Raw genomic sequence first — 27,985 nt, 5'->3', positions numbered from 1 at the left:
AACTAGCCTACTCCTTTTAAATGAGCACCGTTATTACAAACTAAGTATTACTAACTCAAAAATTCAAGCAAGCTATAAAACCATAAATTCCATATATTTAGTTTAAGAATAGCAACAGAAACCAGTGACTTCTAATGGACATTTAACCAATCAATAATGTCCAAAGGTCTAGAATTATTAACTGGTCAAACTGTTAATTATATTGGAACAAACATAAGAAGCAACCCAACACAATAATGGACATAAATACAATGATGTATTTAAAAAAAAAAAAAAAAAAAGAAAAAAAAGATTACATCCATTACCGATATAAATGTGACAGGTTATATCATCCAGCCCAATCGATTAAGACACACTTTCGTGCTGGTACTACACTACCTTAACTCTAATTCTCACAGTATCACAGTTAACACATTAATCTCAGTAAGCTCGAGTGAAATAAACTGTGACTCAAATAGTACATCTTAAGATTTCATTACCCTCTAGTGTAGAAAGTACTGTGTAACAGTGTCACAATAAAAGCTTTTAGCAAAGCACTATTAACACTGAAATACCTCACACTAATATTCAGACAGGTTGTTTTCAGAAGTGCCTCAGATTTCAGTGTTTATGAGGTTTGTCTCTAAAAATAGGTACAACGAGTAACAGCAAACAGCAAACATGTTCCATGTGATTTTAATGAGTGCATTTACACACACGTTTGTATTTCTTTCTTGTTTTAGAGATATAGTGTAAATCTTTGATATGAAGCTCATACACCAGTATGACAGCAAGGTTAGAGAGCTGGCCAGTGTACTTCAGACATTTAAGTTCTGAATCCAGAATACTGTGGTTTTTGCAGTTATATATTAATTGTTATCTTTTTGTGTATTTATGTCAGCTGAAATTATACACAATTTGAATATGGAGATGCTTAAACATGACTTTAACTGTTAATTGAATAATAGGTGTTACTTCAAACAGAATGCGAGGTGAATGTTAGACATGATGTGATTGTAAACAAAGTCAATGGAAGGATGAAATTAGTTAGAAAGAAGAGACACAAATTCGCCCAGGACGGTGTTAAAGGGACTCGGCCGCTGAAAGTGATGGTGACTGTTGCTTGACAAAGCTTTGGCCATCGTTGCAAGAGTTAATCAGGGTCTACAGGGCAGATTGGAGGCTACATTAACTCGCTATCACAAAGTGACGAGATGGGCCACGACTAGCTGGTTAACGCGCTCAGTTGAAGAAAAGACGTGATAAAGGCAAGAGTTGATTTCCACTGCTGGAAAAAGCTCTTGGTAAGTAAAAGAATTAAGTTTGATGCTGAACTCACAACTTTTCTCCTAGACTGGTGAGTAAACAGCTGTTAATGCTAATGTTGGCTATGTAGTGACAAGATGAGAGGAAAAAGGGAGAGAGACTGGAGTAAAATATAAAGAACTGGAGTTAAAGGTGAGTTCCAGCTTGTGTGCGGATGACACAAGGTCAATTCACCTCGCTGTCTGTCTGAACACACTAAAGAGTAACGTGTGCATGTATATGCACTCACTACAGTAATGATGAGGTTTCATGGTTCTTACGTTATAATGAGCAGTAAGGCAGTAAGTGAGGGAATACCCAAGATCCTCTGCAGCTAAATAATCAATGTAAACACATAAACCTGGGCTGATGGTTGAAAACAAATACATGTAGAAGTCATCTGTGTAAGTTCATTGCTGTTTGTTTTTTTTAGATTGAGTGGCAGCACAAAATTCACAATAAATTAAATATTGCAAAATATTTGTTCAATATTGACATTGCTCTACAAATAGTGAGATGTGTGGTGACATTTTTCAGAGCGCTTTAGAAGGTAACATCTGGGTCTTTAAACAGTTTCTGTTATGATGTAGAATCTGAAAAACAATCTCATTGCTTATTTATATTTATTACTGTATCATTTGCATGTGCCAGTTTAATGGCATTGTATATCTATGTGCAACAAAAAGCAATACATCATCTGCATATTAGGTATTCTGGAAACAGTTTTTGTGAGGGATCATGGGGGCTTTAAGTCAGAAATGTAGTCTTTTCACTGGGATCAAATAGATCCCAGTGAAGAAGTGTGTTAGAAGTAACAGCCATCAATGTTTACAGGCCTATTACTGTAGCTTTAGCAAATAATTTTTCTGGCCATTAAAGGAAAGGTTTGAGATTTTGGAAGAAAATGTTATTTGCTTTCTTGCCAAGCGTTAGATGAGAAGATCGATACCAATTTATATTCAACCTGGAAGAGTGGAAACAGGAGGAAAGAACTAGCCTGCCATTGTCAGAATCCAGGCACCTACAAGCACCTCTAGATTTTACTAATTAACACGTTACATCTCATTTGTTTAATCCATACAAAAACTGAACTTCCGGGCCAAAAAATAGGTTTGCACATAACCACAAAAATTAGTGAATTTTTGTTTTTACACTTAAACAAGAGACATATGTTTTAGTAAATGTTGGTAAGAGATTTTGTTACCTTTTGCACAGAGCAAGGCTAGCTGTTTCCCCTTTTCCAGTCTTTGTGCTAAACTACATTAGCTGGCCGTAAACTAATTTTTAACATAGTGTTATCAATCTCATCAATCTCCTCATTTAACTCTTTGCAGATAAGTCTATCTTCCAAAAGGTCAAATCATTTCTTTAACAGTATCTTTTCATGGATTTTGATTTTATTGCACTAGTCTGGAATAATTTTTAATCCTCACTATTGATGCCAGTAGGTGCCATCATAGACACAGTGAGTGGGGATGCTGGACACAAACACATCAATTATAATTGTCAAAAACTTGCTGGTGTATGCCCTCCACCCCTCCCGAAGTCAAACAGTCTTTATGATAAGTTTTGTTTTGTTTGGATCCTCACCTCATTTCACAAAAAAACACTATGTAATAATTCTCCAACAAACAGAGCGACTAAATATGTTACTGTATCTGCCATTATTTATTCAGGTACACTATAGAATGATATGATGATTCTGCACCTCCTGCACATCAGTCACCATTTACTATTAGTACATGAGGTGGAGCTGCTCTGCACTGTTCTCTGCATGATGTTTATGACTGATACAATCTCCAACCACAACTACTAATAGTCTTCCTCCTAATCACACTGTTTCCATTGTGCAACCTGCCACTTGGGTTTGGCCATGAAAATACCTCCTGCCATCTGTCGGTCAGACAGCTCTATCTCAAAAAACTTAAAAATTAATTCAGCAAAAACTGTAGAAAAATGGGGGATTTTGGTTATTAGACTCTCATGAAGTACATTATATGGATAATAATGGAGATTCAGTTTTTTTTTCATGTGATGTGTTACTTTTGTGCATGACAAAAACCATCTGTCCCATTTGTTCTAAAAAAATAAAGATGGATCCAAACTCATATATTGGACATACATCCATGAAAATTTCAGTTACTGTACGACATGTATCAACCTCCACAACCTCTAGCCTTAATGCATAGTACAGCCCACCCAAATGAGGGCTGCTTTAAGTCTGTTTGTTCTATTCAAGTTCAAACAAATTTCCACAAACAAACCGTTTGTTCACAGTGAAGGCCATTGAAAAACATTTCTACTGGCCTGCACAGTTGATATGCTGCCATGATGTTCTGCTGCTATGATGTTCTGCTGCTACATATTCCTCTGATGAAGCCAAAGAGATGAGCTAAGAGACGAGGTGAGCACAGACCCACCAAACTGTTGTTAGTGCAGGAAAATTAGACCACAGAAATAAAGAGGAATGATTTTTAACTAAAAAAGTGTAGCAGATGTTCTGAAGGAGAGAAGTAAAACTTCCAAATACTTTGAAGTCTTTTGCACTTGAATAAAAGAATCAGATCCAGCTGAGGGCCGGACATTTTCAGGCAGCAAACTTTACACCCAGATGGATGGGTGTAAGTGGGTGGGTGTCACATGTGCTGTCTCTCCACCAGTGTAAAGGTCTGAATTTGTGACAAATTCCTTGGGATGAACTGGCCCAGTGATAAAGATTAGAAAATGCTTTATTGTCCAATCAAAAGCATCTCTGTGCAAACAAAATCGGTGCAACAAGACAGTGGCTGGCTAAGAGTTCATGGTACAGGGGAAAATTCATAGACCCAGGCTCTGAGCAAGTGAGACACAGCGGAAGCACAAGGCCAGGAAGCCAGTGCCCAGCAGGTCGCCCAGGGCGGTCAGGTAGGGGATGGAGAAGTTGTCTGGGTCCAGACTCCTTCTCCACATCAAGCGGACAATGAGGTCAGCAACATAAAGGAGGATAGCCACCTAAAGAGAGAAGAAAACAGAAAAAAAATGATATAGAAAAAAAAGAAAAGAAAAGATTTTTAAAACTGAAATCACCAGCATATACGCAAGCACATGACTAGTTCAGTGATGGAGTAGCAGGGGTATTTCTGCATGTGGACAGAAAACCCACTAACATCCGATGACATCTGGCTGTACAAAAATTCCAGTAAGTGTACGAAATACATCAATCTCCACAACCTCTAGCCTTAATGCATAGTACAGCTTCTTCTATGATGCTTCTATTCAGGTTCAAACTAATTTCACCAAAATAATTGTTCACAGCGCTGAAAAACATTTCTGCTGGCCTGCACAGATGATATGCTTCCATGATGTGAAGTTGCTACATATTCCTCTGATGAAGCCCCTGTACAATCAGCATTCAGTCCTGGGTCAAATGACTCTGCAGTAGTCAGGGGTATTTATTGGCTCCAGCTCCAATCAGCAGTGATGTAAGCATGTAGACAGACCTGTCACCTGCGCAGCACGGTGCTATTAAACCAGAAACACTGCAGCTACACTTCATTTTTACATTGTCTAAAGGCTACCCACGGCATGGCTGTGCTAAACTTGCTAACTAGCGGCTAGCCGCCATGCAAGCTCGCTGAGAGTGTGCTGTGTTAGGGGCTGCAGGAGTGAGCACAGTCCTGAAATAAGTTTTAAAAACACACATTTACCAACTGAAGCATCTCACACAGAGGCTCTGACACTTACAGGAGCACCAGCCTGCAGATGAGATACAACAAGTCTGCATAGCAGCTAGCAGCTCACGCTCAGTGCATTTAAAAACCCACATATATGCGTTAATTTTAGTTTAAAAAGGGTATTGGTGTACTTCTCACTGCGCCTGTGTATGTTTTGTGTGTGTTATTTCGTCACATTACCCAGGCGAGTGATCTCAATAGCAGCTTCCTACGAATCTTCCAAGCAGTGAAATCCTTTAAGGTCTCAGTCAACTTTTCTGGACTCAGGCAACTATGAAGTCTGAGCTTTGTTTGAATCTCCAAGAGTTTATTGGGATTTACAAACAGTCCTTGACTTGATACCAAAGAACACAACGTCTAATTCTGTGCAAGAATACAAACACCACCATCAAACATTGTGTGTTTAATGAGTGTCAGGTTTGTATAAACACTTAGCAGCTGAGGTGATGTTATGTTGGGGAGGTCAGGAGTGCGGTGTACTTTTGGTTCTGTCCTGGAACAACTCTCTATCTCACTCACCCGCTGAAACACCAACATCTGGCACCGGCCAGTTCACAGCTAGGTAACAGGTGGCAGCAGCCATTTTTATCAGACTGTACAAAGTCTTACAATGTACCTTCTGATGACTGGTTTCCACAGTTTGTATCAGAAAGCCGTGTGAAACTTCAGGGCCAACTGAGGGCCAGTGAGTTCATGAGAAACCATTCAGCGTTGACCACCACTGGCAGGAAGATGCCAATGGTAGTTAACACTTCTTCTGTTTTACTGCAGTAAAAGAGGAACATGGAAACATCACAAACATGTGTGTATGGAACTGCACCAGCTTACCTGTAGCAGAGCAGCACACAGGTAGCAGACGGTGAAGGCTATGGAGATAGGCGCCTCCTCTCCCTGCAGCAGAGAGATGGCGTAGAGGAAGACCAGGTGACCGGGGATAACCAGCATCAGCAGCACGCGTGCAGACTTGGAGTTCACCCCTGGGAGACACAGAGAGGAGAGCTGAAAGAATATCCAACCAAAACAATGACCTGCAAGACTATGAGGGGAACTCTAAAGTCAGGTGATAATTTTCTGTGTGTTCGTTACCACAAGCGACAATTTTCACATTACACAGTCTTTTGATCAATGTTTGTTTTTGGCATATTTATGTTTAAAAGTTATTATTTGGGGCATTTATATGCTTTTATTTGACGATGAAGACAGACAGGAAGCACTGGGGGAGAGAGTAGGGGAGTGACATGCAATAAACAGCCCGGCCCGCCCTGAGCCGAACCTGCTGCTCAGGGCTTTTTACGCCCATGTGGTATGTGAACCAACCAATCAGCCATGGAGTTGCCCCGTTTTAATCTACTGCCAATATGAAAATACTGTTCAAGACCCTAACACAGAGCAGAATGTCTGCACATGTTATAAATTCATAACGCACAGGAACAGATTCTTTTTTGGAGATGAATGCATTTGCACCAGAACATCTGTTGTATAAGAATTCAAATTACATTACATTAGATACAGTCACTCTTATTCTAAGACATCCTGTGTAAGCACTTTGGTTAAATACCTAAGATTTTATGCATATGGCCACAGTGTGTGTGTCCATTATGGCAGGGCTACCTGAGGAGAAGAAGGTGATACAGGGATTGGGCCAGTGCTGCCTCATCTTATAGGGCAGCACGCCCGGGATGCTCCAAAAGTGCAGGTAGGTGGAGATCCTACTGGCCTGGATGGCCACCAAGTTACCACCCACTCCTACACGGGGGAGGAAGAAAAGCACAATCAGTAAATCAATGAGTATAAGAATGAAGCTGTGACACAATACAGAGCAACCACTTCAATCGACTGGTTGTAACTTTATTTCTGCAATAAAAGAAAAGCAAAGATTTATTGTGTACTCAAGAAAGCACAAAAAAGTGACAAAGACCTTTTGTTTTCTCACACATTGATTTGAAAAGCTGATATTGATTTGTTACTGTCATTATCATGAGACAGAAAGTTCTTCCAAACAAGGGACAGTAAACAAGCTTTTAAAATCAGTAACGCTTAATCTCCTTCATCATCGCCTGCACACAAATTAAGCCAAGTAATGACACAAGCTTGGCTGGGCCGTGATCTGGCCACGGTTGATAGAGCAGAGTCCATCTTAATAAGCCACACAGGCCAAAGCACAGCAAAGACCTGGCCGGTGGAGTCGCAGTAACCGAGATGAATACAAACCTGATACCAAGCAGCAACACGTACGTATGGAAAGAAAGTCAACCGCATGCAGCCGTATGGTTCCGACAGTGAAACATGAGTCATGACCCTGGTAGTGCTAGAATCATTACGTGCCTTTTCTCAAATTCTGGTAAATAGCTTGTTTCTAACTGCCCTTGTGTCAAGATGTCTGATCTGTTTGATAAGTCATTTTCAGATTTTTAAATCTTTCCAGATGTTACGTGCTTCAAAGCAACCAAAGAGGCTTTAACATGGGTTAAATGCTAAGAGATGTAAGATTTTATCTTTCTAGTGAGAGTTGGGCCATTCGCTTCACTTCTTCAAAGCCAAGTTTCTTCTGAATGCAAAACAAATTTTCCAGATCCCACTGGTTGCAGTCCATTTTAATTTTAGTGTTGACAAGGGTATCTGTGCCTAATTCAGTTACATCAAACACCTTTCCAAGTTATTTACCCCACAAAACGGCACAGATGTTCTTTGTGAGATGGAAAAGACTGGAGGAACTTTTTAGTAAAACATAAAACTGGTTTATATGCAAGCCAGTGAGGGAAAAATAGGAAATTCAAACCAGATTGGTGAATTTAGAAATTCACAGGAATGGAGAGAGGGAGATAGAGAAACAGTGGGAGATGGGAAGAGATGAAATGAGAAACAGTGACAGCGAGAGTCTGGTTATTAAAGGCCCTGTCAGCTATGCCAGGGCACTGGGTGTGCACCATTAGTGGTTTAAATCGACTTCTTTCTTATACTCAGCGGATCCCTGCATGCATCACCTCATAGCCAAACCACTTCTTCTGAAGGCTGCTTATTTCTTTGCCTCCACTCCTCTACGTCTGAGAGGATTCTTCATCAGTCTGAAACAGCATCGCTCTCTTGATTTCTACGGTTGATTGTGATTTTCTCATGGAGAAAAAAGATGCATGCAAATCCAAAAAGTTAAATTAAACTGTTAGGAACTGCACACAGGTCAGTTTACAAGATCAGTGCAGTTTTAAAACAAGAATCCTGCAGAAGGATTATTACATTTGTCCGTGGCTACATGCATAAAGTAATGCTACAGACTGAGGCTAAAGCTACATGTTAGATGTCTTTTATTGCAGTGCAGCGCTAATTAGTCCAAATAAGTAAGAGAGAAGTTTGAATTTATTGCTGGTATTTTAAAAAAAGTTTTACTTTTAACATTACAAGAGAAAAAGTCTTTTAGGTTGAACAGTAACTGATGTGTTTGAATGTCGCTATTTCGAATAATTAATTTTGCTGGAGTTTCTGGAGTGCAAACAGCATGGCTAATGTTAGCGTAAACTTTTTTTTAAGTTCTTCTTCTTCTTCTTCTTTCTTTGTAACATAACCTGTAACCCAGCCAAATACAGTAGTGTGATGAAATGCTCCTTGGCCGTGGAGGTAATGCTGGGTTCGGTTGCTACTGTAGGTAGTAAGCTAGTTAAACTGACATGCTAATGTTTGCTAAAATTATTCCTTAAGTTTCTCCAAGTCGAGAAATCCAAAGCCTCAGAGACCTACTGTGCCTAGTTACAGTTGCTAAGCTATGACTGGACAACCACTGTTTGAAGTTGGATTTTAGAAAAAGCTCAAATGGTTCCTATAACTGCTCCATGAAACTGGCTGAGCTGATGAGCTCTACAGCTTCCTGTATTGTTAAGACAACTCATACATTTTTGATGAGACAGCAAAACAGGAACTTCAGAGTGAATCATCAGAGCAGCTTGATGCTCCACATGTTGGCCTTGGTGCGTCTGAAATGGTGCTTCTCAAAATGTTCCAGTGGTTTTAAGGCTTCATTTACTGGACGTTTTGGCAGCTCCTTATGTTTTAGCCCAGTGATTCTAAATTATGTATTACTTTAATATTAGAGCCAAACATTTTCCAAAGTATCACATATGATTTAAGACTTCCTACCTTCCAGACGGCCACTGGTTTCAGTTCATTTCACCATGGCAATTTAAATTAAATTGAAAGAAACTGACTGAGATATAGTCTTTTTCACTTATTTTGATCAGATAGTTCCTGTTTTTAAACCATAATTTTTTCCATTTACTCACTGTAATTTATTCAGGAAACAGTTTTGTACAGATGCTTGCTATTTCAAAACATTTGAGAAATTTGCTTCTGTTGTGCAATTAAAAAATGTTTTTCCTCTTTTTCTTTTTAATAAACATGTTTATCTCTCAGACCTAGGCCCCTACTTGTTGATGCACACTTTAAGGCTTCAGAGGAACTTGCTGGGCAGGAAACTTTTCCATTAAAGAAATAATCAAATACACATGAACCTTTTTGTTACATAATTGTATGTCTTCTGTTTTTAGTTTTCTGATTACACCACTGATGTAAACAATGCTTCACAGCACCTTTCTAAAGTCATGTCAGGCATCCTTTCTGTATGCAACTGCACGACCATGAAACAGAACTTGTGAGTGAGAAAAGATGAATAAATAAAAATAGATAAATAAATAATAACAACAATCAGCTGCCCGCAGCTGTGTGGGAGGAAGGAAATCAATCTGAAAAGTTATTTTAAGAACCCTAGGTGTGTTAATGGGGATTAGTGACACACTCAACACCAAATCTAAAGAAACATTACTATTCTGCTCTTCTGCATTTTTAACTCAATGTTTGATTTGCTGCTCAGATTCATACTAGAAGCTCCCAAAGAATAAACAACCTGTTCCTCCAAATGTCATTGTATAAATTTAGAGACAGGAACAGGTTTGGCTATTTGATCAAATATGACAGAAATGAAAGTTGTTAGTTTATGTGTATTTTCTTTGCTTTGATTTAACTTTCACTCTCTTCGCCTCTACCTCCACCACACTAACCTCTTTTATTCCTGTTTTTAGATCAATATAATGTCAATATCAATACAGTTGTGATGTCATCTTTTGCCATGTTCATTATGATCCTTCCATAGATGAGTGATATGTTTTTCTTTGAATGCACCTGAGGGTTACCGTGCTCACTGCTGAAAAACTGCTGCTTTAATCTTAACGATGCATCACTCTGGACTACATCCACTGAAAGGCTAAAATACAAATGTAACTCTGTGTGATTCCTCCTTGTGGCTTCATTTAGCTTTAAAGACCAATCAGCTTACCGTTAATGACGGGCGTGAAGACTGCCATGCCCTCAAAGTTGGGATCACTCACTGTCTTGTCCAGTATGAGTCCTCCGAAACTGGAAATCACAAACACAGAGGGAATCAGAATCACATGCAGGTACTGGCGGGGTTTCCCAGCCTGATGTCAGACCTGCAGAAACCTTTCACATTAAAGCTTATCCTGCTTCAGCTGTTTAATTACCACTTCAGAGGGCTGACTTATGTTTTACTCACTGAACATCTTACTACCAGGATTTCTTAGATCTGCAATCTGCACAGACAGACAGCCAAGTTGCACTCATAGGATCGAAAAGACCTCTGACCATAGGTGTAGTGCTGCTGGAGCACACCGGAGCAGTGCTCCGCCAGTGATGACATAAAATATCCACAGTTCACAGAATCCAGTTGAAATTTATATACATCTTTAAGAGCTTGAAGATCCGATCATGCAAGAAAGATACTAAAAACAAATGAAACTGATTGATTTCCAAATGTCAATCTTAGATTGAGTAACACACAAGAAAACATTCCACCTTAAAAGTGCAAGACACTGTGCAAGTAGTGTTTGGTTGTTAATGCATCATTTATCTGTGATCCAGGCCAGGTTATATTTTGATGTCTAACTTCATTTAACAGTCAGAGGAACTGGACAATAGCTCTGACTTGCCTTTTAGTCAGTGCAGTATGTAGTGTTGGATACTGTTGTATTTTCACAGTTTTTCTGACACCTGTTATTAGTCTGTGCTTTCATCTAGTCGGTATGACAATTGAATGCTGCACTGCATTACTTAAAAACAGGGAAATTATAATCACCCTGTAGTTATTGTTATAACTAACTATTTCCTGGTTTCATTCTGATTCCAGATGCATAACACAGAAGCCTGCACTCACATTAGCAGTTCGTTCACACAGTTTATTATTTAGTCTGCTCAGTTCAATCTGTTTTTTTCTACCATATGAGCCACAGATTGGGACTCTGCAGTTTGTAATTATATACTCCTGGGAAAAGAATAGATTGATGTGTACAAAATGATTTTTCCTGCAACATAAAGTTTCAAAGTACCACTTATATAGAAATCAAATGTCTAAGTAATTTTGTTTTATTCAAGTCTGTCAGTTTTTATTTTTGATTCAGCTTCATCACAAATCTTGAACTTAAAGCCTCAGTATACATTCCCACTAAATAAATCAAAGTGTGTGAATTTCTATATATTATACCTGCTAATAGACATGGCCACTATCACAGGCTGCCACCCTGAGCGGAGAACCTCCCTGATCTGGGGGCTCTGTCGAGCCACCAACACCCACAGAGGGATCAGGGCCAGGAAGACCAGACACACCAGGGGGGACAGGTACCATATATCTGTGGAACAGGAACAGGTATGAGGCGGTGAAGAAATAAACGTCTGTGAAATATATTGTCCATCTGTGAAATATATTGTCCATCTTTACTAGATTTTCAGATGAATCCATGAATTACAATGTGATTTCCTCACCCATAAAGTAGTATCATTTGTTTAACGGTCCAGTAGATGGAGAGGACACAGTAAAGGCAATAACTGACTATGTACTCTGTGTCCACTTTATTAAGCACAATTGCACAATCTAATGTGATTCAATACAATTATTCTGCTGTAAAGTCAACTTGTGTGATGCTAACAATGTTCTGTCTTTGTTGACACTGCCATCGACTCTCAATGTCTCAATATAATGTCGTCCACTACACCACCATCTGTAACCGTGACCTCAGTAACAATCATATGAACTAATTTACACATTTCCAACAATGTCAACAAAAACTGAACATTATGAGCTTAATGTTCCAGCAGGGCTGTTGTATTGGATTGCATTAAAAAAATCTTTATTGTAAGCTTCAGCGAGGCAGAAATTGTAGCAGGAATTTTCTACTCATAAATATCTGTGTGAAGTAAAAGAAAAAAAAAAGGTTTTTCCTACATCTGACTAGAAATAATATGATCTAAATCAACATTTACAAGGCTTTCATTCACATGTACACAAACACTTTGACAAACATCAAAGAGACTCTCACACACACACACACACACACACACGTACACAGACAGGCCCTTGAATAGATCAGGGACAGGCCACATACATTAAGAAGCTTGGAACAAAGAGAAGAAACAGTATGAACACACTTATTTAAAGTGCTATACTAAAGCAGGAACACACACACACACACACACACACACACACACAGATGACTGGGAAAATAAATCAGAGTTTTGCTGCCATCTTGTGTTCTGGTTACCTGCATGATGTTCTGTAATGGTCAATATGTTTCCTCTTGTTTGACTCAGCATCAGTAATAAAGTCACATTATAAGATCGATCTCAAATAAACATCATAAATCCAGATTTGTCAAGTTGAAGGGAACCGATAAATTCTCATCACATTCAGACGGTGCACAAAATATTGAAGTGACTGAATTGACTGACTGATAGCCATAACACACCAGAGCAGCACTGACAAGTGTGGCACAGAGTCATAAATCTGATCTGAGTTCAGCTCACCTATATACTCGTAGAGTGTGCTGCTGACCCCGGCCAGCAGGGACAGGGTGATCAAATCCCCCAGGCTGGCAGCGATGGGGGTGGCCACGTTGTCAGGGTTGATTCCCACCTTCCTGGAGCCGATGATCACTCCGATCATCACCAGGCCTACGGGGGCGGGGGGAGTGGAGCGAGTGTGACGAGACAAAAACAGAAAATAAGATGAATGAGAATCGGAATCAATCGTTAGGGCAACAAGACAACATAATGCTGATGAACGCTTTCAGCTAAAGTCTGTTGGTTTTTCTCTATCAACACACAATTTCCAAAACATCAAGCAGCCTCACAGAAAGGACAAACCCAGATTCAGACAAGCTGCATTTAGAACTGAGCAAAACGAAAAATGTGTTGTACATCAGAAAACTGATTTATAGAGACGTGTTGAAGTGGCAGAGTCAGCAGAGAGTTCTACTCGCTCAGACGAAACGTTGCAAAAAAAAAAGAACCAGTTTAGTTTCCTCACTCTTCGAGCCTGATTAACACGAGAACATCTGTGGAGAGGATGAATTATAGATAATACAGTAATTACATTTTGTGAGGGAAAATGTGAGAATAGATGCTCAGCAAAAAAACCTGCTGGGTTTGTTTACTATAACTATGAGACATGAATCTGTTCTTTTCTATTTATGCATTAAAAGGAGGTTTTATAATCTGAATCATCTACACGATATCGTCATGAAGGAAATGTAAAAATCACTATTCCCACTGAAATCGTGACTCATGACACCTCATCTGTCAATATAAATGCAATATGATTTTCTTTTGCCCTACTCTGATAGTGTTTTGCACTTTTGCAATTGTAAAAACACTAACACTAACAAAACAGTAAGTCCTCTGAACACAAACACCTCATATTAGCAACACGGCAAGAGACAAAACTGATGTAGTGAATGCATTACAGAGCATTTAATATAAATCTGTCAATTTAACCTTTATTATCTATATTTACAGGGATGTAGCATCTTAAATAAATAATATGAATGTTTTCAGGGGTCATTTCAAATAAAATACTCACTTCCTTGCGGCTATTTACGTTCTCGGTTTTGATAAGAATTAATGATCTTTTCACAGCATTATCTGATAATGATGTGAATGTTGTTTTAAAATGAAACAAATTGTGTGATAAAATGATTTTGAGGCTGTGTGTGATGCATTATCTAATGTGATACAGACGCTTTCATTCATCTGTTAAGTCACTGGCATGAGTTAGTGGTATAGCAATTTGTGTTCAGAGTTTTGTGAAAGAACCAAAAAGTCACTCACTTTATTTACAACATCTAGGTCCTCTGACCTTCATCAGGTTAAACAGCACCAGCAGTATAATATCTTTTGGAAAAATGGTGTTCATCCCTCCAGTAGAGTTCAGACACTGAAGCTGCACTGAAGATGTTCTGGTGGCATGTACAGTATATACACCGTATACAGTGGGATGTGAGTGGCATTTGGTTCTGTCATAGTCACAGATTTGATTTAAGACTTTCTGGTGTGCAAGAACGTGGCAGTGAAGCTGTGCTGCAAACTGAAACTCTGCTGTAAAATACTGCAATAGATGTTTCTGAGGCAAAACAGTGAAAGTGTTGCAGGTCACTGACCTAAAGACAGAGCAGCTACAAAGGCAGTGGTGATGCTGCTGGCGCACAGAACAGCCGCCTGGTCCAGTTCAACGCCTCCTCTGGAAATGGCTCCTAAACACACGGCTGCCACTGCTGCGAGGAAGCCCACCACTGTGGCCTGAACCTGCAGAGAATGAGGAGAGACAGAGGACTTCATTCATCTGCAGTACACCAATCAACAGTAGAATTAGAAAAACAATAAGAAAAAAAATGCCCAAACCCCAAAGATGTTCAGTTCACCAGGAGGAAAACAGTAAGCTGTGTGAATGTGTGCAGTAAATAGAAGTTACCTGTATTAGTGCCAGATTGCTGCACACCATCGTCCATTGTTTATCAGGGTCGTCCATTTGACCTGTGTTGGCCTAAAAACACAAGAGACACCAATTTCAATAAGGAAGGTTCAACTGTTCAGATGTAGTAGATGTAGATTTAGTTTTGACATGATTAAGTATTGAAACATGTTAGTATGGAACATTATAGCTCATTGTTTAAACAGGCAGACGAGCAGACACTTAAAAACTGAAACTGAAACTGAAAATCTTTTCTAAAGTTTTGGGTAGCAGTTTAAATTACAACCCACAGATTACAGTGTAATTACCAATGAAATAATACCTGGTACCTACTAGTAGGAACAAGGGAACAAGTACAAGAAATAAGAGGCAGTAACAAAGGATATAGGTCGGCTGTGGTAATACATCACACTGTAAGTACTTTTATAATTATGCAGTGCACATTAAATCATTACAGGATACAGTACCACTGGGCTTAGTCAGTACTTCCTTTTGCTACAGCTATGACACGAGGTTGGGCTTCACATCAGACCTCAGAACAACATCACTGTTCCTCTGCATTCATCATCATTGTTAAAACGCATAACTATCTCATTGCTACAGATATAACGGCACTTCTTTGGAATATTATTTGACATATGGTGCTCCATTATGGGGAGTGCTGCCTCATTTTTCCCGTCCTGTTAAAAAATAATGTTACTACTGTACCCTGTTAATATTCAGCATGTGTAATTTATTTCTTACGCTCTTACACTCACCCTCTTTGTCTCTTCTCCACCTGTACCTACACGTTTGCCCTGATATACAGCGGGGTCCAAAAGTCTGAGACCATGTTATCATTCAGTTGAATGGGAAAGAGGTACTGGTAGGTACCAACTGAAGTATGTTGTTGTTTTAAACCCCATAAGTACTAAATAATTACACTGTAATGTGTGGGCTTGTTGAAACGAGTTTCCGGAGTCAAAACTGATAGTTTGGTTGCTTGTGTTTCTTTCTCTATTGGACACTACAGCAGCAGCGTCACCGTGTCCCCACATCTCAGCGCTGACGTCGGTCAGTAAAGTGTGATCATAACCTACACGGACGACAGATAAATACTTTGAGAATTAGACTCAGGCAGGTTGTAAAATAAACTACAAACTGCTGCAGCATCTGCCTAAGAGCCAAATACTAAAACATGATCCCTTGTCTTTCTGAATAATTTAACATGTTGCATTACACATTACTCATTATAAAAGCCCATTTAACAGCTTAAGGTTAAAGTAGCTTACTTGGTGACCCTTGTGCAGCTCGGACTAAGATAAACAGACCTCATTTTGCCAACAATATTAGTTTCTAATGACAACATATACATTCTCCTGAGTGTGACTTTATAACTGAATCAACTGTGCATGACAGACTGTAGTAGTGACATACAGTTCTCTGTTTCAACAAGCAAAGGGTTTGAATAAAGTTTGTGTGTTTTGAAACACATATGAAACTGCATGAAAATGTAGAACAGCCAGCCCTTCTTACAGCAGTGGAGAGGCGAGCAGCCAAGGTCATCTCCAGGTTTCCTTTGAGTCCGACCAGCGCAGGCACCAGGATGAAAACCTCCGTTATCACCTTAAACACCTCCCAGTGCTGGAAGACACACATGGGACAATAAAATAAAATACTGAGCACACTGTTGCAGAACTTCACACAAAAACATTAAACACACAAATATAAATTCAGTCAATAACGATTCTTCCATCTTAATACCGACATATTTCTGTTCCACAAATCATCAGTGTCATCTCCATCATCACAGATGAACTTTCTGAACCTCGTCCCCTCCTGATGCTGTTAAATAAGCACATAACATATTCTGGACTAACCCAGTAGCCTACTTTTCCTGCTCCCGCCTCTCTGGGCTTCGCCTGACGCCACGCCACAACGCGCAGGTTCACTGGGTTTAGAAGCGGTACAGTTCACAGAGTCTGCCTCATATTTTCTAACTACAACTCCAGTTGGCAGGTCCAAGACGGTTTAGATCTTTAAATAGATGCACATATAAAAAAAAAAAAACACAACGCGGCTGCCAAGAGCAGAGTGATGTAGAGCACAGGCAGGCGGGGAGGCAGGGAATTAAAGATGAGAGGATGGACTGACAGAGCAGGCCGGAAATGGAGGAAGGAAAGAAGTAGGAGGAAGGAAAAAGAGTCAGATAAGGAGTTTGTTATAAAATGAATAAATGATCAATATTAGTATAATATAAACAACAATCATGATCCAGGAGCTTCTCTACCACATATAACTAGACATGATGCATTATTTAACGGCTGGTGTGAAAAACATCGTGCATGTTCACCTGTGCACACTGCAGAAGAATTGTCTTTTTAGCAAGTGTGTCCTTGTATGAACCTGGAAAGATTCATTTTTGCAGCAGATGTAGCTGCTTTTAGAGAGGAGCAAAAACACAAAGGCAAGGTGTACAGCTAAGTACAGTGGATATGCTTCTTCTTAGCTCCAATGATCAGCCAAGATATGAGGAAAAAAGACACATTTCCCATGAGCCCAAAATTACTGCAGGTTCATATCACCATCCCAACAGAGTTAACGAGTGAGTCGAGTGGCTGTTGCAAGTTTAGAGATTTTTAGAAGTAAAATTTACAGCTTACGTTTAGAAAACTTGGCTGACAACAGCCCAAAACACTTCCATTAGGAGAACCCCCAAACAAATGCACCAGAAAAAATGCTGCATGTCATCTTTCAATGTGCACATAAATAAGCTTGAGTGGAAATGCTGGACATTTTTAAAAACGTTGAAATATTGCAAAAAAAAGTTTTTAAAAACACAATACAACAAAGTGGAAAACAGTTGAATAAATCACAACCTCCATGAAACATGTGGCAGATTTAAACATTAAATCTGTGTGGCGTGATGAATTACTACATGACACAAACATAGATGCCGTATTTCCATTACCAATAATATAATTTCTGCCTTTTGAGCTGTACCATGTCAAAGGCGTGGTGGCAGTGATGAGGTTTGAGAGGGGCAGACAAGTCCAGGCGGGAGACTGGAGGGATAAGTGGAGGTAGAGTTGTGCTTTTTGTGCCTCGGTCTGCGCGCTCGTGTGTGTATCTATTTATACGCATCACGCTAAGGTTCTGGACTGGTAGGTCTAGCTGACGCCTGTCACTGGGAGGCTATCTTGGGACGTGGCCCACTTCTGCCTTAATACTACTGCTGCTGCTGCTGCTGCTGCTGCTGCTGCTGGGCTGTAATGGGCCAGAAGCCAAAACACTGATCTATTCAAGATCTCTCAGGAGGAAAAAAAAAACAATGTTGATTTTATTTTTGCTCTAAATGTCAATACAATTACTGATATAAATTCTTCATCACTGGAGACACCACTGTTATATCATCAGCATGTGTATTTTATATCCACACTGAAGTAAGAAATATTGGAACTACGGCGAACAGTGTGGACGTTTCCCTCTACTGCAGAATCAACTCTTCTTTTCTTAGTGATACCATGGTATCAAGGTTTCTTTTACCTCTCTCTGGCCTCCTCTCTTTCATCCTTCATCCACTAATTAAATTAACTGTTCACTTTTATCCCAAGGCTCTCCTCTGTCTCCCACATCTAAATCAGATTTGGAAAGCTCAGAAAGCTGCATGTTACACAGGGATCCGTCTGTTGAACAGGAAATAGCACTGCTAATGAGAGAAGCAGGACCGTTAAAATGAATGTATATGTTGTACCTGTTGTACCTGCTTCAATATTTCCATCCATCCATCCATCACTCCATCAAGCCATAGATAAATCCATCTATTGATTCGATTATCCATCCAGTTGTCTTGCCTGTTTTTGAAGGAAAAACTGTGCTCCATCTTCCCTCCATTAACCATCAGCCACTTTTCCCTCGTCACTCCCTCCACACATAAAAGACTGAGGTCAGAGAGCTGCCTGAGTCATGAACAAGGTAGATGGGAATGACTGGCAAATATCCAATATGTAATAAAAAGCCAACGTCACTGACCCCTAATTTATACTTGTGGATATGAAATGATACCGGCTGAGACCACACTCACCCGGGCTGCAGGCACAGTCCATCTCTGCCTCCCACTTCACTGTTACTGGGTCATTCTTAATACTCCAATGACCCATTCAAATGTTTATGGCAGTCTGTACACAGTAAGTCTGTACACTCTATATTATTCATCAATCTGTGCCACCATGATAAACTCTTTATGTAAAGTCAGTCCAACCAACCATTCGCCGATCCCCCCAATAACGCCTCCCTCAATAACCTCAACGCTTCTTTGGTACCAACTGAAAAGTGTCCACAGCACTGAGTAACTGCTTTATTCAGCGTTTTTTTACCAGGTTTAATCAGCGAGTGTGTTTGTTTTGGAGAGGAGGAGACCTCTGTGGATAATTCTACTACCGGTAAAAACCTCCTGGACGACTGACAGTGAGGGAATCCTAACCGGGAGTAGCTGACTGCAATGACGGCAATGGTGGTGAAGACAACAACTCCCATGACCCCACGCTACTTCATGATGTCACCAAACTCTTGTTACTATTTTGATTAAGAGACCTCTAGCAGCAGAAAATTACATACTATGCTAAAGTGTTTCCCAGCCCTTACCATACCTTAACCACAGTTTTGTCGTAACCACAATCTTTCCCTCCCCTTCACATTCAGTAGGTGCCATGTGCACATTTTGTAGAAAGCATCAAATTACAAGAAGTTGTACTGGATGTTAAAACTGGGAATTGGCAAAAAAAAAGGGATTAAGCCACAAAACAAAAATTTGAATTTGTATATGTCAAATAAGTATTCATAAAATCATATTGTTTTGGTATCAGCATCAAATTCGGTTATGGTATTGGCACTAATATCATTTACTTTAGATGGTACCCAACCCTATCCATCAACCTGTCAATCAATCTCTCAAAACATATTCTTTGTTAGACTTCCATACTTGTATAAGGTCCATAACGATACCAGCGGAGACCATGCCGAGCCCCGACACCAGGTACGGCACCATAACCTGAGCAGCGATCAGCCAGGAGCTCTCTGGTAGGAAACCATGTTCCGATCGAGTCAACTTCCACGTCACGCCACGTAACTTTTTGCCCTGGTAGCGTAGCTCCAGCTCCAGACGAGTCACCACCATGTTGAACGAAGGTTTATTTAATCACTTATTTAAACGTATTGTTATCCCATTGTTAGTGCGACTATCCAAATGTAAAGGTTGTTAGGGTGTTAAGACGAGGAGTGAGCAGGGTGAATGCTGAAGAAGAAACCAATCAATGTTGTTTTCCTTGGTTTAAAACAGGTCAAGGGCAAATGTTTCAAGCAGTCACTCAGGTCTCTCTTGAAGAGCTGAGAGACAGAATTTGTGAATGGTTGCTCCGCTCTTGAGGGATTACAAAGGTTGTTCTTGATTCATTCTTGACTGTGAACAAGTGAAACAATCAGCTTATATAAACCCTTTTGACCTCTGGAGAAATCAGCTGCTGCCATGACTTCAGATGTTCAGAAGAGAAAATCTAATTGTAAATGTGTAGACGATTGTCCCTTCATTTTCCATTTGTTCCATTTTGTTTCTCAGGCAAAATCAAAGTTAAAGGCTTCAACTCTAACTTCAGGGCAACGGAGTGTGGCATCTTTGGCCCAGTGGTGAGTCAGCAGTGATGAGGTATCCTTTTGTCAGCACCACTGGGGAACACAGTCATTAACACCATTTCTGATTCATAGGTCGTAACGTTCTCTACAAACAAAGATACTCCACATCCACCAGTCTCTTTAAGTAAAGGTTAGTCAGATGGGTTTGACGTCCACACACAGGTTAAAGAGAATGAACCTCACAAAGGAGTCCTGATTAAGTCGGATCTACATGAGAATCCATTTGATGTGATTCAAAGCCCTTTCAGTTGAGTTTAATGTTTGTTGGATGTCGTTCTGAATCCTTTTAATCCTGTCTGGAATCCACTTGACCTCCAGTGTAAAAGGCACAGCTGTATCCTGTAAGTGATAGCAGCGCTTGCCGTGACAGCAAAATGATTGACAGCGGCAAGAGGATGAAGAATTGTCCAAAAGGTCTTGAGAGTTAGAAGCGGCAGGATCCCTTCATGTCTTTGTCATTCCGGCCCATTCCTCTCTTTTGGGAGTGAAGAGGAAGACGAAAAAAGCTCCATAATGTCAGTAAGTGATGCGAGAGGTCCACTGACGAGATGCAGCAGCCAGCTCCTGGCAGGCTGGAGTGTTTCTTTCCTCCTGTCAGCATCAGGGTAGTCCTGCTCCCTCTGCTCTGCTCTGCTCTGCTGTGACGTAGCAGAGAAAGAGGCAGGGCTGTCTGCGCTGCCCGACATGCAAACTCATGAGGGAAATGACCGGCTTACCGCCTCACACTCTCCCTCCTCCTATTTTCTTGCTGCGTGTCTGCCTCTCATCCTACCTCCCTCTTGCCATGTGACATCCCTCTTTCTACGTCGGCCAGTCTTGCTGCATTTCTCTCTCCCCAGCATCCCTCTTTTTTCTCTCTCTCTCTCTCTCTCTATCTTTTCTATCCCTCTCTCCCTATCGTGACTCATTCATTCTCTCTGTCCAGTCCCTCCATCTCCACGTCCGGTTCACCTGCTACTGTACATTCACACTGTGATCCTGGTACTGTATCAGCTTTTTCTATAACACCACATGTAAGACCAAACAATCATACGATGCTGTGTGACTGAACGCTGCCCAGCTTTTAAGAAGCTGGACTGACCTAAAATATTGATTTCATAGCATCACAGGAATTACTTTTCTCTTCACGTTTTTCTCTTACATCCGAACATTTTTTTGCTCTCACTCTCTTTTTTTGAATGGAGGTAATGGGTTTTCTTTTCCTTGTTATTATTATCAAATCATACATTTAATCCCCACGTCAGCAGCAAATGTAAAATGTACATCGCACATTCATTGTTTATTTTTTTCCTTCACCTATGTAAGAATTAAGAATCAACCTCAGGGCACTAACAGTTTTAATGATAATAATAATAATAATAATAATAATAATAATAATAATAATAATAATAATAATAATTGACTTATTTATTTCTGTAAAATATCAAAATGTTGTTTATATTTGAACAAATATTCACTCCAATCATGTTTGTGTTTATCTAATTTGCATGTGTTGTATGACAGTAAACAATATAAATGTAGTACTGTAAACTCAAGGTCTGCTTACTAGCTTTTTCCAAAGCTAAAGGTAAAAGTATTATGGATGAAATAAGACATTGACATTTGTGTCACATGATTCATCTCCATGACAACTGAGCAGACTCGATGACAGTGTGTTACGAATGAATGCTTCAAAATAAGTTAGTAAGTGGACCATGAGTTGGCATAGTTTTCTCCAAAAGTCAAGAATGATGTAGAATCATGACATAAAACTTAAAAGTTTAAGACTCATGGTGATCGAGTGTTTGATCATTCAAAATCAAATCATTTTTATGATCTCTCCGGTGATTGTGAAGCACTTTCCAACCCGGCTTTTGAAGAATAGAGAATAAATAAATCATTTTTGATCAATCATCACATTGTACAGTAGACAAGAAGATCCATGCATCATCACTGTGGATGCATCCTTAGACTGACACATGATGTGTCTTTCTTTCTTTCTCTCACCTACACACCCTTCTCATTTATCATTTGTATGCAATAAAATAAATATAATCAACACCCCACACTCTTCTGTGTTAGAACAGTTTGGCATCATATCCGTTTGTCTCAATTAGGGGTGGGTGATCTGATGATCTTATATCATGGATGATCTTTGGCATATGACTTACTTTTCAGACGAATCCTACAGATTGCATCATTACAAGCTGCTATATTTAGATATTTGATTTTAAAAGTCCAATCGTTGCTAACCAGACCATTGTTAGCTGGTAAACAGGTAGCCCGCTAACTGCAGCTGGCAACGGCTGTCCTTGTTCTGCTCTACAGCCTCAGTGAGCTTGGCATAGCTGCTCATCTACCAATTCTCCACCAGAGTGAAATCAGGCCACCGTCACTAGCTGCGGTCCACGATGGTGGAGTTACAGTCTGTCCACGGGACCAGAAACCTGCCTGAAGGCAAGGTAACACAAAGCGGGACGAGCCAGGGCTAGTTGGTTAGCAACGACTGAACTTTCTGATTTAAACACTTATATATATATCACCTCATAAATAAATAAGACAGCATTGTGGGTGAAGAATAGCGGCGAGGGGACAAACATCCGAAAGAAGCATCAAAACAAAGGAAAGATACGAAATCACAACTTCCAGTCAGGACTTTCAAAATAAAATCAGAGCGGAAAGAGGATGCAGATATTTGTGAGTTGGGCCTTTAGCCTTGAGTTTTGTGTCCAGGCCATCAACCATATGCAAAACTAATCATGTGAGCACATGAGTTCAACTAAATGAGGTTACTCGTGATTCAGATCGTAGATTAAGATTTTACACAAAAAGACTGTCATATGATATTTTGGCCAGTTCACTCACCTCTAGTTTCAAACATGGACGCCCCAATCCTCTGGGAGGCTGACCAACAACAAACACCTTTACAGTGGGTTTACTGTAACTTTACCACCACAACACCAATTTACAGAACATACTGTACAGGTGGTATATCTAAATGGACTGACAAAGATGAGTAGTTGAGCCGGAACAGGAAAGAATGATGAGAGGTCCCAGTCCATTTCAAGCCAACAAGTAATGTTATGGAGGCGTCAGAAATATATTTCCATAATTGTGTAATGCAGCCCAAAGGCCCAAAGTAAATCTGAGTGAGCCACAACTTGGAACGCAATCAGAAACCAGTGAAACTGAAAGAGCCTGTTGGCAGATGCAGAGTGTAGGACGTGACATGTAGGACTACAGTTACAGGTATGACAAAGGATCCCCAGCCACAGGCCACAGTAATAATCCTAATAACTGACAGAGAAGTATTCTTGTCTTTATCTCTTTTCCGTTTCAGACAGCCTGCTCTCCGTGTCCTTCTACGTCCCCTGTGCTTTGAGACACAGCGCTCAGCCAAACCTGTGACTAATCGCCCTCCATCAGATGCAGGAGGGTAACGCACTCTGAAGAGGAGACAGTGGAGGAAATACTTATGAGCAACAGATGGAGAGAATGGAACGAGCCATACAAGGATAGACGTGTGTTTATCAGAGGACGACAGAGAGGAAGAAAGAGCTACCAGCTCATCATAAAGCAGACAGCAGTGTGTCTGATTTCCCTGAGCCCAGCTGGCTGCACTCCGAATGCCAGGGATGCCTGGCAGAGGATGAAGACACAGCTAGTTCTCTCACACTCACACACACACACACACACACCCGCACAGGTATCGACTCGACATCAATCAAAAGGGAAGACACGGACACACAAACGCACTCAAAGAATAGAGAGCCCTCAGGTGACGTCTACAACAAAGACTCCTGTGAAAACCTTCACAGCAGCTGAGATCAGCTGGTTTTCTTAAAGTACAACAACAACAATTTTCTAATACAATATTTCTCGATGAAAACACAGAGCGCAGAGTGTGGCTTGTTTTTGGTTTTTACGGTCGCTATCGAGAGGGGGGGGTGGGGGGGTGGAGGGGGTTGCTGCGGTTAGGACTAACCCTTTATGGTACGCACTCTACCAGGTAAGAGCATCAGGGGTATCATAGATTCCAAGGCTGATTGTTGAGACACTCACCTGTACACTGTCCAGCACCATGCCGGCCATCACCATGCCCATCCCAGCCAGCAGGTAGGGAAAAAGCACCTGGAGACAAATAACTATGGACGACTCCTCCTCCACCTTGGCCACCGGCACCTTCGGCCTCTCCACTGGCTGCTTCTTCGGGGGAGGCTGGAGGACCGGAGGTAAGAGGAGGTCATCCTGTCCATCTACGCTGCCTCCCGGGCCGGCACTGGGACTCCCACCGACGCTCTTCCCCTTAGAGCGCGACTTTTTGTTCTTTCTCCTCTGCCGGGTCTGCTGTGGTGGTTTGTCCTCACCAGGCATGGTGGCAGTGGTGGCTGTGACAGTTGGGACGGTGTTGTTTTAATCTGGGAACACAGAATTAAATGGGACATTAAGAGGGGAAACTGTTGTTTTATCACATTTGTAACCCCAAATGTAAAAAGGAGTAAAAGGTTAACAGACAAGTCAAAAATAAAACTTCATATACATCAAAAAGTAACACAGTCAGTTGGATGAGCTGGTAGAAATCTAGAGATCATTATCATTTCCTTTACTTCCATTCTGTCAACATCAGTTAAGATCCACTGACGTTAAACACACACAATGTTGTGAGTTAAACAGGAAATAGATAATAGCCAAGGAGCTGCAAAATAAAATGAACTAGTCATAGATAATGTAAGTAGATGAGTCAGACACATTTTTTGTTTGATTAATTTTATTAAGTGATTTCACAGGAAAGAATACAGCTTTATATTACTATTTACACTCCATTTTAATTATTTAACTTTCTGTATTATCAATATATTCAGTTCTAATTTTGACTCTTTTTTGTCTTTAGTCAGCTAGTTGTCAGAACAATATGTCTCTCTCCCTACACACGACCCAAAAATTACATCATTCACATCAAACATATTTTTAATGTTAATATTTTTAATCATCCTCAGATCCTTCAATCCTTCAAATGTTTCAGATCAAATGGTTCTTACTAAATCTGAATTATAAGCTTTTACATTTTTTTCTTAAATTCAGTTTCACACATGTGCAAAACTCTTTGCTAATGCAAAGTGCCCAGCTGCCACTGTGTTCTTACTTTTATAGACAAGGATATTGTCGTGTATTTTCTCAGTATTAAAACACTGCTAAGGTGAAGAACCACTAAGTACTTGCTTTCTATGTTTTCAGTGATTAAACTGATACCGTAAAAAAAATATCTGATGTGTACTTTCTTGTGTAAACACACACTTTGTGTTACACAACCTTAAATAACCAGAAGTCTGAGAGCAGTCAGTCAGTCATCAGTTTGACTTTTACAATGTGAAGGATTAAGTGTAAAGTCAGTCTTACATTAATTAATTACATTAATAGTATATGCAATAAGTGGATGAGGAATCCTGTTGTACAGAATTAACTGCAGGATTTTAAAACTTTATTCGAGGTGACGCTCTGATGAACTTGATGCTCGGTATTACCTCGCCTGAAAGCTGCTTTTCTCTTTGATGCTTCATACGAGTTTTGCATATTGAATCTGATGTGCGGCGGTGGTTTAACTGAGCGCTGGAGCATCTGTTTACATGATGGGGGCTGACAGCCCTCCAAATCACGTCAGGCTACCGGCGCCTTAAAACGAGGAATAAAAACATCCATACACACGATGTCGACGACAGAGTCCCGGAAACCTCGCGAAATGTCAAAACTTCATCTGCAGGTCCGTGAGACGAAAGACACGAGCGCACAGATTCACTGACAAACATTCCGCCACTGAAGGCTGCCATGTGTACATCCCATAATGCCACTGCCCCGGTAACCAATGGTAACCAACAACCAGGCGCTCTCTGATTGGATAGAAACAGAAGTAAAATAGTGGCAACGTGAAGCGCCGCCCCCCTGTGGAGAGAGTGAGAAAATAAAATGTGCTTTCATGGACTGTGAAGGAATCCCAGTGTTACATGTAGTGTTGACTGTGTTTGTGTTTTACTGTGTGTTAGTTGTAAAAGATGGATGAATCTTAAATTAGTATAAACTAATAGGGTAAAGGGTCCAACTCTCTTTTTGGACAGAACATATTGAGGTCATAATACAGATTTGATAGCTATACTGTAGCCTGTGTGAAAAGGACATAATAATAATAAAATAATTTCCTGGACACTGCTGATGAAACCACTGTGGGTTTTAGTGGGAGAAAACACCAGTGAAATCACAGTGACTGGCATGTAAGACATCCACTGCACAGCCATAGTCGCTCCTGTGTCTCTGCAGTTAAGAAAAAGTCTGTGGCAGGCACCGCTGATAATGAACACACATGCTCAGTCAACACACACTCATTAACTTGTGTTTGAAAAGCTCATTACTACAAGTTTTTATCTGGCTCCATAACTGAATCAAGCCTATGATACACACAGTGGAGATAAGTTTGTGTGTTAGAAGCTGAGATTTGATTTATCGCTCTTACCTTTGTCTCCGGATCTTGTGAGTGTGTGTGTGTGCACGGCTGAGCTCTCAAAAATAAACTGTGTATGCTTGCTATGCTGTGTGTATGCGTTTGAGTCTATATTAAGGCTATGTGTATGTCCTGCTTTCCGTTTGCTCGTGCATTTTTGTATGTACGTTTCTGTGTAAAGCTCCCAGTGTGTCTCTGTGTGTGTCTGTGTGTGTGTGTGTATGTGTGTGTGTGTGTGTGTGTGTGTGTGTGTGTGTGTGTCTGTGTGTGTGTGTGTGTGTGTTTGTGTATGCGGTGTATGAGCCAGTGCGCATGCATCATGGGGCACCGTCTTGAATTTCATGGCATTAGCAGATAAGGATATCCCCCTCCTGTCTCTTTCCATCTCTGGTGGACTGGTGACAGCAGCAGACAGCTACAGCAGTTTCACTCTTTCATTCATGGAAAGAATAAACTTTACAACAGTCTCGTCATGTTCAGCATTCCTGCAGAATTCCCCTTCATTAGTGGGGCCATTAACCTGTATGACAGACTGGATTCTTTTTTACTTACTAAAACATTAGTCAAATTGTCAGTCTTTTGTTCCAGTGTCAGCCCTTAAAGCCCAAAATTGAGCCATTTTCTTTTTTTCATGGCGTGGGTGATTTGTTTCCGTACACTGACCTGCATGTGTAACACAGAGCAGCATCATTATCTTGTTACAGGAGCTCACTGTTGCTTGTAATATGACACCTCGCTCTGCGCATGCTGTGACTTTTAATGGTTATGTCATGGTGATGTTGTTAATACCCTCGTGGTCTGGGTCTAAATAGAAACCTCACTTGTGTATTTCATTCACGCGGGTGACAGAGAGAGAATTTCTTCTTTTACTTCTACACTGAAACTGTATCTGATAACTAACTAACTGCTGGTTGTTAGTCATAACGGTACCAGTAATATGTAATGTATTGTGTCAGCTACTGCACTGTAGTGGTACAGCTACATTAAGCCTCACTGGTGTGAAGAAAATCTGTGCAGAACAATATTTACCCTCTTCCTATAGCTAAACAATAA

General features: G+C 40.4%; 1 protein-coding gene across 2 annotated transcripts; it reads right to left on the bottom strand.

Annotated features, from left to right (window-relative positions):
* Nucleotides 1-275: 275 nt before the first annotated feature.
* On the bottom strand, nt 276-26,259 carry LOC111221300 (solute carrier family 41 member 1-like). 2 transcript variants are annotated; one of them, XM_022744653.1, is made up of 11 exons: nt 25,965-26,259; nt 24,505-24,860; nt 16,312-16,419; nt 14,797-14,868; nt 14,486-14,630; nt 12,855-13,001; nt 11,539-11,683; nt 10,318-10,397; nt 6,609-6,743; nt 5,826-5,974; nt 276-4,275 (listed from the first exon to the last, which is right to left on the bottom strand). In XM_022744653.1, exons 2-11 carry the CDS (start codon nt 24,814-24,816, stop codon nt 4,102-4,104), a joined length of 1,467 nt encoding a protein of 488 aa, XP_022600374.1. In that variant the 5' UTR covers nt 24,817-24,860; nt 25,965-26,259; the 3' UTR covers nt 276-4,101. The 2 variants fall into 2 exon arrangements, with proteins under 2 accessions (XP_022600374.1, XP_022600375.1); XM_022744654.1 differs by having other exon boundaries at nt 26,142-26,259.
* Nucleotides 26,260-27,985: the final 1,726 nt, after the last annotated feature.

This window comes from Seriola dumerili, unplaced genomic scaffold (genome assembly GCF_002260705.1).
Source record: "Seriola dumerili isolate Sdu_G_001 unplaced genomic scaffold, Sdu_1.0 BDQW01000083.1, whole genome shotgun sequence".
NCBI lineage: Eukaryota > Metazoa > Chordata > Actinopteri > Carangiformes > Carangidae > Seriola > Seriola dumerili.
This window is presented reverse-complemented; position numbering and strand designations above follow the sequence as displayed.

What these genes read in the sequence shown, in the direction of transcription:
- LOC111221300 (XM_022744653.1), bottom strand. Translation starts at nt 24,816, where the DNA reads ATGCCTGGTGAGGACAAACCACCACAGCAGACCCGGCAGAGGAGAAAG. An exon ending in TGGTGCTGGACAGTGTACAG is followed by an intron (nt 16,420 to 24,504) that starts GTGAGTGTCTCA and finishes TGTGTCTTCCAG; the next exon opens with CACTGGGAGGTGTTTAAGGT. An exon ending in CTTCACGCCCGTCATTAACG is followed by an intron (nt 6,744 to 10,317) that starts GTAAGCTGATTG and finishes TCCCCCGTGTAG; the next exon opens with GAGTGGGTGGTAACTTGGTG.